Raw genomic sequence first — 12,618 nt, 5'->3', positions numbered from 1 at the left:
ATGGGAGTTTGTGTTTTTATAAGAATGAGCGAAATATATCAGTTTATTTCGTTTTCTAATAAATTTCCTGAAGCTTCTGTATATTTGACATGATTTAGTTTTCTAGCATCTTTATCACCTTTTAGAATATTGTTTTGCTATTTAACCTGGTAGCAGCGGAGATCATGTTTCTTAAAGGTCCCTCTAAGTGAGAAAAATTTGAAAAAATCATCACTCACACAAATCATTTCATAATATATATCAAAGCATTTGTGATCAGTTTATGCATCATCTATTTTGGGGGGTTTATATCATGGCACAAATTTGGCCCGTCGCTGCTACACGGTTAAGCCACAAATCTGGCCCTTCGCTGATACTGGGTTAATTATCCTTTTGAGAATTTGTATGGAAAGAAAGGCTAAAAATCGTAATTCAAACACAAAGCTAACCCATCTGTCTGCTCGTACCACCTAACCCTCCGGTCCTTCCTTCCCCAGTGGAGTTGCCGTACATGAAAGTGCCGCTCCACACCATCATCAAGCTGACCCCGCAGGCGTACGGATGCAAGGTGGAGTTCTTCAAGATCCCCATCGACTGCGTTGACACCCACCGATCCAAGCCCGTGGTGAGTATGTGTGTTTGGCCTGTTGACGCGGAGGTAGGTGTGTTGCTGTGTGTGTGTAGGGGAGGGAGGAGGGGAAGATAGGGATGGGTAAGTGTGTGTGGGGCATGATTGTGTGTGTGCATGTGTTTAGTTGTCAGAAAAAAAATATTGAACACCCTTGGGTCAACTGAATAGAATAGAGCGGAATTTATCGACTTAGTGCTGTATTGGTTAGGTTGGTACCACTGGCTAGAGTCCACCCACTGATACCAGCCTAACCAACGCAACACCAAGGCTTTAGATTTCACTTAAACTTTATTCCGTCTATTCCATTGGGTGTTTGATACGTTGACAACTATTCATGTCTTCATATGGGAGTGAAAGTGTGTAAAGGGAAATGTTTTAGTAATGCATGCTGTGAGGTAGGCAGTGAATGAGTGGCTGGGAACAGGGAAGGCAGGGATTTCTTTAGCATACCCCGGAAGGTAGGTTTCCACTCCACCAACACCCGTCAGGCCAAGTCTTCGGTAAGTACTCATAATGATATCATTAGACATGGACACACATTAATGGCTTCAATGTTCTGTTCAGCTTCCACATTAATTATCTCATTCATACATCCCTTGACTTCTTCCTCTCGTCTTCTTGGTAATGCGATGTGTATTGATTAATGTGGGTGATGGGAGGAATGCATGTAACTATCGATGAAAGAGCAATGGGTGAGGACACGTGAAACATTCTGCTAACAACCCAAACATAAGAGATTGCATATGTATAGTATTGTGTCGATGGGTGTACAGTGTGATACTTTTTTCCCTTCACCTAATCGTCCACACTTAACACACACTTAACAACCCAGTGCTAAGAAATGTGTGTGTGCAGTGTTTTCTTAATGGGCATAAACTGTGACTGATATATTTTTCCCTCTACTTCTGAATGTAAAATGTGGTGGTTGTTTTTATATTTTTCCTTCTCCCTGATCAAGCACCTGTCTGTATGTGTTGGATGATTAGCATGGTGGTGTCGTTTGCCCTGTTTCAACCTCTCACTCTTGCCATTCTGCTGCACATGGGTCTCACACAACTCACGCATGATTTACGCTTCTCAATAATCGATGTTTACAGTGTACTTCATTTGTAACTTTTGTTCTTTTCTATCAGGAATGGGAAGAGACTGAGTATTGAGTCTCATGTCAGGTATGGTGGTCAGTTTTGCCGTGCTTACATATATAAAAACAGCCATAAACAGTACCTTATGTGCTCTGGTTTGATGCATGCTTGTGTAACGGAGCAGGGAGAGTCTTCGCCTCCACTCATATGGAAATTTTAACACCGTCAGATTAATATTAGCACATTGTCTGTGGACGTGTGACCCGATCGACTGATTACACTTGACCTTGCTGTTTTGAACCCCAGCAGTTAAATTATTCCTTCAATGCAAACGACATGTAGTTCACTTTACATAGATTAAGGTTACGACTCACTGTGGCCTCCAAGAGATTTAATTGGTAAGCTTATAATGTAAGGAACTGTGTAGACTAGAGCAATTGGTTCAGTTTTTAGGGTAAGGGAGACAGATTGAGTGCTAAAAGATACAAAACAATACCTGTAACATATTTCTCCATTAAGTAAAGTAGATGATGCCCAAAAAGAATGATCTAATTTAGTTCCCAAGAGACTAAAGTTTTCTTAGTCCCTCTCTCCCTGTGGGTCAAAGCTGGGAAGGTCCAGTGTGGGTCCAGCGTAGCAGTGTGTTGGTTACCATAGTGTTCCTTAGAGCGGTGTTGTTCAGTAGGTGTAGCCGTGTGTATCTGGGGCGCGGTGTGCACTCACGACAGAAAAAATGTCTGTGTTTTAAGGACATGAAAAGACTATATTTTAAAATTATTTTTTTAATATTACTGTTTTGTCCATTCTGGTGATGATATTAATTCCGAATAACTTTTTGGCACGTGAATTTAAGATAATTTTTTTCCGGTGAGTGCACACTTTTCCTTTACATTTACATATGGATGTTTGAATTCTGTTAAAGGCAGGCCATGGAAGCTTTGTGTGAACTGTGGTTTTTAGTCTGAATAGACTTTTGAACAATAGTGATAGTTTTCAAGTGATGTTAGACAACATAGAAGTGTGCAGATAGATGACAAAATAGCAAATTTTGTTTTGGGAAATCTCTGAGAGCTGCCTCATGATGGTTAAGTCCTGAATTCCCTTACTTCTCTTGGTAAATGTATTCCAAGTTTTCTTCATAGCTTCTCATGATTATTACACACAAAGATATAAAGAGACAAGGGGCCAGCCAGTCTCAACATTGCAGCTTCTTAGAAATGGCTGTTTACCATCTGCCCTCTGCCTAGCTATGAATCTGTGGGCCTGAGTGTAATTCCCAGCCTGGGCAGTCAGCCTGTAGCCCACCCTGCCATTCATCCTTCCCTTTTGGGATGGTCGATAGATGGGTACCCGGGGAAACCTGAGGAGAGTAAATTGTGGTAACCTGGCTGGCACACTCGTCCAGTGTCCCGGGGTAGTCGGTTCTCAGCTGGCACAGGCTCAAGGGCCAACAAGACAAAGATAAGCACTGAGGCCACACACAGCTGTAGCGTGTGCCCCAAACTTTATCTTTACCTCCACTCAAAACTCTTGGTTGTCTGTGCATCAATTACGCAGCTAATTCCGTTCTTCAATTACCTTAATTGTAAACTAGTTATTGCCTATATCTGCCATGTGCATAGGCAGAAATCTCTTGACATTGGAGAGTGGATGAATTGAATATTTATTTATGATATTCCCTGAGCCTTTGGCAAATATATCCATCATCCCTTGACTGGCGGTGTAATGTCTTTGATAAATTTAATTATAAGCTGTTTGGGTTTGTTTACTGTAATGCAAACATAAACCAAGAACCTTTTGGTCTGAATCCTCATGGGGTGGCTCTGAGAGCTGACACGAGCACCTTCTCTCTGGTAAAAGTTTCCAGATGAAGCCTCAGCATGCACTCATAGGTTCCAGCCCTCCAGTACCTTGTACCTCCATCCCTTACTACAAGATCTTGCTATCATAGGATATGCTAGTCTACTTGTATGCACTCTTCCACTCAGTACACAAATCAGTAAAGGCTATTGTAAAAAAAATTCATCAGTCAAAAAAAATACTCTTAAATATTTTTATTGACAATAGTTCAATTTGACGCCTCAGCTGGTTTCCTTCCTGAAACAGTGCGTAAATACTGGCAAGCCTACCTCAATGTAGAGACCCCTTGGCGTGCTGTAGCTCAACCCCAAATTTTATGGAAAGTAGTCCCTGAAGCCACAGGTCAGCCCTTCTAAGTGTGCCATTATGTGTTGAAAACTTGGAAGTCCAGCTTCATGCCACGTGGAGGACTGTCACCGCCACCACCGCCTTGCAAACCCTCAAGTAATGGCACATTTCGGAGTGACTCGCCCACTTGGTCCAGCGATGTCTTGGCTCATAGATAACCTGTGTCTGCAGGCACCGTGTTTGTGTGTTTGTGTGTGTCTTCAACTATCCATCAGCTGGGGATGTGCAGAAGGACATCAAGGTGGTGACATCTCAAGATCACTGATGGCCTGGCCTGAGAATGAGTTGGTCCCTGTAGTGGTTACTTGTCACTGTTCATTGTCCCCCACCAAGTAGTTGTGGATCGGCCAGTGGTACTCCGCTGGGCCCATACTTATAAAGAAATTAGGCGTTTGATTCATGTCTCGTCTCAAGAGGCGAGTTTTCACCATAGCTGGGGCTCCAGCTGCCACGGGCAGTGGGAAATGTAAAGTTGCCAACAACTGAGATCAGTTATCTCTTATGAAAATTAATGGGTAAGAATACCTTAAAATGGTGAAAGTATTGAATAGAAGTACATCATATCCATTATAATAGGGTTTTGTAAGGCTATAGTGAGCGTTTGAATGTAAAACGATTTGATGAGACACTGGCTGTCTGGCAACACCCGGCAATGTTTACATTTGAAGGTCGCTGCCTCAGACGAGACCCAGGATTTATGCCTGCCCCGGACCAACTTTAGCTACCTGCGCCGCGTCTCAGATTAACACCCAGGATATAGGGCTCCACAGGGCCAGTTTGGGCTCTTAAGACAAGCCAGAGACGAAGTGTTAGCTTTATAAGTATGGGCCCAGGGGTGCAGCAGCATGTTGGGTGTCATGGTGTGGGGGGAGCCCAGCAGGTCAGGGTGTAGAAGATGAGGCAGATCATTTGATTAATATCAAGGTAACAGAGATTACATTGATGTGCCCTGTGCATGTTGTACATAATAGTCTTGAGCAAAGTAATCTGTATCAGATAAAGAAAAGTTTTGAACAAAGTAAAAGTAATCTGTACCAGATGGAGACGTGTTACGCTGGTCATTTCTGCATGTATCACTCATCAAACTTTACCATAAGTGAAAAAATCTGAAAGCTGCAAACCTTTCATCTCAGAATATCCCAAAGAAACATAAATTTGCCATCCAGTCCCTTCCAGGAAGCCTTCAGCTTCAGCAACTTTAAAACTGGCACTCAGCCAAGTGTTGGGCGGCTCCTGGGATTAAGTAAGGTTGTTCAAGGCAGGGCAGGAGCCACCACAGGATAAGGAGATAGAAAGTTGTGCAAGTAATTCTGCTTTCTTTTGATTTTAAATTCAGAATCATTAGCAAAATGCTAGAGATACAAGAATTGTTAGTGACAAGATTAACGTTACTTAAATTTCATTTTTTTCTGTTCAGTTGTAGACCAGATCAAAATAATTTTTAAGATTCTAAATGTTCTGAAAATCCCACCTGTGATGCATTGATCATTTCAGTCACTCTCTGACTGATGGCTGGGGAATAACCTAGTTTCATGATACATAACTTCTCCATGGTTTCAATTTAAAGCAAAATTTTTGAGGCATTGCCTTGCATGAAACAAAGTTTGCTGTCAGTGTTTGAGCAAGCATCATGGCGGGATGGTGGCGGCGGTGCATGTGGTGTGTTGCCCTTGTGACGGTGTGGTCGCCTGTGCTGTTATAGGTGACGCGCAGCGATGAGGGGAAGGAGGAGGACATGCAGGGAGCCCCTAGAGGTGCAAGTGACATCATAGATGGAGTACAAGTCAATGTGTTGCAGGGACTAGTGGAAGGACTGTCTGTTTGTGACAATAGAACTGTTGAAAACGAAGAGAACGTGCAGGGGGCCGTGGGAGGCATTCAGTTGCCCGAGTCTGCCCGGGCGCTGTGGGCATTCATGAGGCCGAAGCACTAACAGACACGTGTATAGAACTTTATATCTGTTGTTCGGCTTATTCATGTTGTCTGCCCACAAGTGAAAGAAATTATATCTTTGTGTAATACATAAGTACTAGTTTTATCATACTTTTGAGACAGTACAGAAGACTGCCTTTACTGGGCCACCACTCAGCACAGACCATTCCAACAAGTGGTCCCAGCAGGTAAATACTACTTTGGAAATAGACACACAAATGAAGTATTCTTACCAATCTTTGGTTGGAGAAGAGTTCAGTAGTTGGTTCAGTTTTCCAAAGTTTTTTTTTCCTGGAGTACCAATTAGCATGGGGCAAATGTGTTAAAATTCAGTCAAATTCAAATTCATTTAAAATTTAGCTTCACCAATGGCATTTCATATGCCAAAACAGCTCCTGGGTAGCTTGCAGTTCACATTTAAGTTATCTTGAAAGTGCATATGAATGATCTTAAGGAAATTAAATTTGTTATTACCAGTTCAAGCCAAGATGTTTATGGCAGACTGAGTAACAGGCAAAATTAACATGTTTGAAGGGAGCGTCCCCACCGTGCCTCGTCAGGGTGGTGGTGGTCAAAGGCACGTCTTCTGTACAGTTTTAGTGATGCTGTTAAACTTCTTTCAATTGTATCTTAGTTATCCACATGTAACTAACTTATTTTTGTGAGATGTTGAATTTTAAATTTCATAAATAAACTTGTTTCTACAGTAATTTAGAATGTTGGACAACACACTGCCTTCTCTGATTACAAAGACTGAATTTGAGTTTTCTTTTAGTTTATAGCAGAAAAATGCTGATCATGAGGTTGGCTGTGTGTTGTCTAAGGTTTATGTTATAAGAACTTAGTCCTCAAGCAGATGTTCATAAACTGCTTATGTTCAATGTAGTTCAGGAGTGATAGGAAGCTGGGTCCCTGGTAACTTTCAATCAACTGTTTACATGTTGCAGTACAATCTACAGTAGAACTTAATGTTAGGTCAAGTACAGGGAACAGAATCACTGAGTGTTGTCTGCACAGCCAACATGAAGTAAACTCCACAGCATGACACGACCCGGCACCATAATATCCACTTTGCTTGCTGTTCATGTCCACCGTTGCCTGGCGCACCCTTGCCTCCTCGGGTGTGTTCACTTACTGGTACACACAGTTCCATTTAGTACTCAACTTGTATCATGAAATAAGTACTCTGGCAAAAGTGGTGGAGGTATACAAATGAAATACTGTAAAAAGAAGGCATGTCTTTATTTTTGCTTTCTCAGTTGTACACCCCGGCTTAATTTTCCCAAGTATTGTTTATCCTTAAGTGAGTGCTAATTTGGGGGTTGCCTACCGATGAGTAAACACACCCTACAGTTAAAAGACACTTACAGTTTTGGTTGTGAATGTAACTTTAAAAGTGGAAATTGGTGGTGACTTGTGGTGAGTAGAAGAGCCATAGAATAGTGATGAATGTGATGATGTGTGGCCAACTTCATCACAGGCATTATGATGTTATACCGAAAAGACAACGTGAAATCCAAATCGATGATGATACTCTAGTGCTTTTTGTGCTTTAGGTATTCTTCAAGATACTGACGATACCTATACAGCACCAAAAACACTATTGTATCACTATCAATTTCAATTTCGAGTAGGTCTTTTGGTAACATGACGTCTGTGATGAGGTCAACCAAGCTCTCCTATTCTGTGGCTCTGGGGAGTAAGTATTTGGTAGACTAAGTAGACATAGGTATCTCAGATCACCCGGGGGTCACCATGCTGTTTAGGTTGTGATAAGAGATTGAATGGCCTTGTTAGAAGAGAGTTTACCCTTAGAAGAGAGTTTACCCACCAGTTCACACACACTAGTTCATTTAGTACTCGCAAGAGGTATAAAAACTTACGAAAATTGAGGATGACAAAATATGGAAAGTAAATCGATCTTCATTTTGACAACCGTTCGTTTTTATAACTGGTTTTCTTGGGTAATGTTTTCTTATGAGTACTGATATGAATGGTGTTGATGAACTGACATCCTTAGTCCATTCCCTACCAAATGGCAATACCCTGTGACCCCCATCCTCCTTGATAAGAATATAAGATAGTGGTGCATATCATTAGGGTGGGTAACAGCAGGTTCTGTTATATAGTCCATTGACCTTGGAAATAAGCCTTGCCAATACCACCTCAGCATCCACCAACAAGACGTAACCTTTTCCAAGAGCTACCAATGACACACAGTCTTATAAGAAGGGCTGTGGCTTACTAGTAGATTGGTTGGTCAGTGATATTTATGTTTTAGAGAGGGGGCGGGGCTTGTTTTCAAAGTTAACATGAATAGAGAATATAGGTTCAGATTCTTCCTCCGAGGGGTGTCCTGCAGCCCATAACTTGCCCTCCCTTGATTGAACTATTGTGGCCCTTCTCTGTGTATGTGCACCTTGATTGTGATCACCTGCTATGCCAGAACAATGCTGCACACTGTGATGGAAGGGATGATGAAATGTATTTGTATTCTCATAGTGTACTGCACATAATTATTATGCTATAGTACTGTAAGGTTGGGAAATGGTTATGGTGTGTGACATTGTTATAATCCTTGCACTTAAGGCTTGTAGGACACCAATAATTGTTGGTAGGTTAGTAAGTGTACCTGGGAAGCTCACAGCTGCCTGCACATCACAACCTGAGAAATCTAAGTTGTCTTCCAAAGGGAAAATGATTGAATTAACAGCATATCACACACACAGTGTTCCTTGATTCATGGCAGAGCAGCATGGCAGGTGGTGGGTATTGGTATTTGTGTCCTAATGACATGTGCCAAACACAACAAGCCTAGACAGGTGCCAAAAGGTGTCTTCCAGCCCAGGCTGTGCTGAAGGTTGTACTGGCAGGTTGCTGGGCTGACCTCCACAAGCTGTGTGTGGCAGGGCAGCTGTGCCCGCTGTGGCAGACACTGTCACTCAGCTTTGCACAATAATGGCACATCCTCCTCACCTTGGCAGCCCCTTCACAGTCTGAACTGTAGTGGTTGGTGCACCAGGTGATGTTGTGAGGCATCTTTATAAACACTTCACTGAAGACACTTAGGAATCATTCAACTTTAAACTAATTACTAATAGAACCAATGTATGAGGAAGATTTTCTTCACACATGAGGTTCTTCTGTAGAAGCTTCATAGATTTTATGCACTGACTGCTGAATTCTGAGATGTATTTGAACAGTTTGACCAAATTTAGCATGAATTGTCTTCTGGATTGGATTTTACTTGTTCTGAATACCTTTCAAGTACAACCACAGACTTGACAACAGACTTAGATGTGCTCTTCACTTTAGTTCTGCTTTATTAATCTTTGTGTTTATGTTAAATATAGCAATGTAAATTTGTTTAGTTTGTGCTTAATGTTAGCCAAGCATCACTAGTTGCTGCTTCACACTGGTGTGGGTGACTGACCTTAGCTAGTTGGCACCCAGATCACTGACACTGTTGTCTTGTGTTCCTGAGCTGCTGCAGGGACTCTTGCCTCAGCTCAAGGTTGTGAGGCTGTACACTGTTTGGTGACTAACTCACTCATGTCTTGTGTCAAGGAATGGACGGAATGGTGAATAGTGCATGTTCTCCAGTTTGTATAAACCATTCCAGTGACTACTTCCATCTGTGCTCATGTAAACTGAGCTCAAGTATAAAAACTCATCATTGTCAAAGATTGATGAAGATTACTTTGATAATGGTTAATTTTTATGCCTCAGCTCTCATTGGAATGGTGGACACCGATCACCAGACATGCTCTACACAAGTAAAAGACCGCCACTTATTGTTGCAGCTCAACATCCATAGTTGTAAGATGAAACTCACTGAAAATAGCAAAACCTTGTTACCTCTGACCAGCTTGGGGAAAGGCTCCATGGCAAGATGTTCAGCGATCCATTTGAGACTGCTGTACAGAAACTGTTACCACTCCTACTACAGTAAAGTCTCACATTTGGCAACTAGCTGGTGCCACAGATAGCTTGCAAAAGTAAAATTTGCCAAAGTGGTAGAGGCCAGCCTTTAAAGCCATATCACACTCAGAAGATGACAGAGGGCTACACTGCCAGCAGTGAGAGGCAGCACACAAGTTACCACAAGCTGCAGACTCACTCACAACTGTTTCATCAGCTGGCTTGATGTCATCAACATAGCAGCTGAGCCGCTGAAAACTGGGATCGTTATTTTAAAACATTGATAATCTTTTAGCAACAAAGTACAGCATTAACAGTTAGCAAGCATTTCTCAAATGCAAGACTAGTTGCCAATTATGACTTTGGACTTGCCGGGAGAAGGGAGGGGGTCGAGGGAAATGATCACCAAATGGGAATTAGGGGAGTGATTGCTGTGTTTGGAGTTGCCAAAAGCGAGACTTTTGAGTTTTTTCTACCTATCTCTGCTGTACCAATATACTCATGTGTTATAGTGGTAGAATTACTCACGAAGGAACAGCCTCAGCAGGAGGCGGCCAGAGGAGAGGTACGAGTGGCTCGCTGTAGGTGGCAGCAGCTCCTCCTTCATTCTGCAAACGAAGTTGAAGTTAGATGAAGTTTAAATTAAATACATTACAACTCCAATATGCATGACTCAGTATAATGCCACAGGATATGTTTGCCAATTCACACACAGGACTCCAATTAGTACTCATGTCAGGGAACATTACTGAGTCCACCTTGTGTGGAGGACTGACCCACACGCCTCTATTGGACAGTGTAGTAAGACTTTTCACCTTGCCAGTTCCCCTCTTACTGACACTCTTCCACCTCAATTAAATTCCACTGCAACATTGCTAAATACTATCTTCATAACTACTCTTCTGAACTTGCTAACTGCATGCCTCACTCCCTTCTGAGTCCTCAACTCTAGCTCACCCCTAAGTTGTTCACAGTCCTACTGCAAGTTAACCAGTATCTTCATTATTTCACCCGCCCTCCATCTATATTTCTTCCTTCCTAATGGGAACACAAAGACAATTCTCCAACCTGATCTGATGATTTTCTAATTCCTCACCTCTTGTGGAAGCAGTGCAGTGCAGGCTTCTGTCTTATGGTTCTCTTTTGCCTCTCAACTCATCATTTTCTGTAAAAAAAATATTTATATTAAAAGGTTTGTTCTCTTGCATCTCAAGGATCTCCAGTTAATGGCCCGAGGTAACAAGGTTTTAAATGAAGTGGTCTTGAGATAAATTTATCACAAGACTGCTGCAGTATTTATGAGTTCTATGTATCCTATTCTGAATCACACACAGTTTGCAACACGTTTTATTGGAGCTTCTCTGCTTAAGAGTGTTTTTGCATAAACTGAAATAGTGTGTGTGACAGACAATTATTTTTTTATTTCTTTGCAATGATTTCTGATGCATTTATTAACCCTACAGTAGGCAGCCTCGTGGTAAGTAGCATAGGGTGCTCGTTCTCGGCTTCCATACGCTGTGTTGTAGCCGGCAGTCTTGTTAGTCTGGGGCACCACAGGAGGGGAAGTGTGGCCCAGCAGAGCATGACTCACTGAATGGAATGCCAATGTGGTAACCATCTACAATATTCCCTTGCTATACATGGGATTTAGTCCAAAATTAGATGAAATAGTGTAAATTTCTGTAATGAATTCACTCCATAGTGACAGAGTAACTACAGTTTTAGACCTAGTTTGCTTAGTTTGTGTTCATGAAAGGGTCAAGAAGAGTATTACAATAGTCTTCTGCTCAGTACACAACTCAATTTTCACTTATTAATGCTAGAGTATGTTTGCTACTGTAAGCACCACTCCAGTTACTTATCAGCATAATTGAGCTGAAATATAAATGTGAACCAGTCAAATTATACTGGAATGTTGATTTTCTTGTATATTTTGACTAGTTCATTTTTATCCCCTCGCTCAATTTTCCAGGGTAGTTTTCATTACCTGATGTGAGTGCTAATTGGAATGGTGCATGCAAACTGACAAACATACCCTATTTCACTCGGCAGCAGAACATTATAACAACCTTGGTCTTGGGTTTAGGCATTGTGATAGGTCTTCTTGTCCCCTCCCTCCACACACCTCCACACCCACTGCCACCATCCAGCCACCTCACTACTGTACACATTATCACAGTTCACACATTTTGGCATGGTATCTCACCAATAAGATCTGTTTGCCATCTTAGTGTGGCTCTTCCTTCCCTCATGCTGCCACTTTCTGAAGTGTCACTCATTGGCAGCTGCTGTAAGTTTCCTTGTCCTGTCAGAAGCAGCAAAGGAATAGTTATGTAAAAGTAAGCTGCAGATATGGATGAATGGAGGTTGCTGATTGCTTTTACACCTCAAGATAATTGGGACTGATTAATGTGTATTTTTTCAGAGTAAATAAAAAGTAGTTTCAAACATAATAAAATTGCGAAGCTCTTGTCCATATATTTGTGTGCCATACTAACATAAATTAAACTTTTGGAAATAAATGTACAAAATTATTTTGTTTCTTAGTTGTCCTGTAAATATAGTTTAAATTTATATGCCAGCAAAATTTTGCTAAAAATCAAATCTTAAAATGTTTCTCTTCAAAATTATGGAAGCACAAGAACATAAAATACATGTAGATTAAACATATGCTTCTTTTCATCATGTTCCATTGTAGATAACTATGAAAGGGAACTGAAAGCTTACAATGACGGTTGACTTCATGGTATTGAAATGTTTTTTTATAGTTCAGTGCCTAACACAAGCCCAGCCGGGCCAAGCAAAGATTTAATGGTTTCAGGGCAGCTTTACCAATGAGTGTACAGCCGTCATTATGGGCCATGG

The 12,618-nt window shown here is 41.5% G+C and overlaps 1 protein-coding gene across 8 annotated transcripts in view; it reads left to right on the top strand.

Annotated features, from left to right (window-relative positions):
• LOC126980280 (6-phosphofructo-2-kinase/fructose-2,6-bisphosphatase 1-like) overlaps window positions 1-12,618 on the top strand; it is a 75,456-nt gene that overhangs the window by 57,015 nt on the left and 5,823 nt on the right. For 6 of the 8 annotated variants that reach the window (XM_050829985.1, XM_050829984.1, XM_050829983.1 and 3 more), the window contains exons 10-11: window positions 477-604; window positions 5,603-12,287. In XM_050829985.1, coding sequence (XP_050685942.1) covers window positions 477-604; window positions 5,603-5,833 — 359 coding nt within the window. In that variant the 3' untranslated portion in view covers window positions 5,834-12,287. Of the gene's footprint in view, window positions 1-476; window positions 605-1,743; window positions 1,780-5,602; window positions 12,288-12,618 lie in introns of those variants that run through there. The other 2 variants (XM_050829991.1, XM_050829990.1) reach the window with 2 other exon arrangements.

The sequence above is a fragment of the Eriocheir sinensis genome, chromosome 44, assembly GCF_024679095.1.
Source record: "Eriocheir sinensis breed Jianghai 21 chromosome 44, ASM2467909v1, whole genome shotgun sequence".
Taxonomy (NCBI): Eukaryota; Metazoa; Arthropoda; class Malacostraca; order Decapoda; family Varunidae; genus Eriocheir; species Eriocheir sinensis.
The sequence above is the reverse complement of the archived record's forward strand: the minus strand, read 5'-3'. Positions and strand labels throughout refer to the sequence as shown.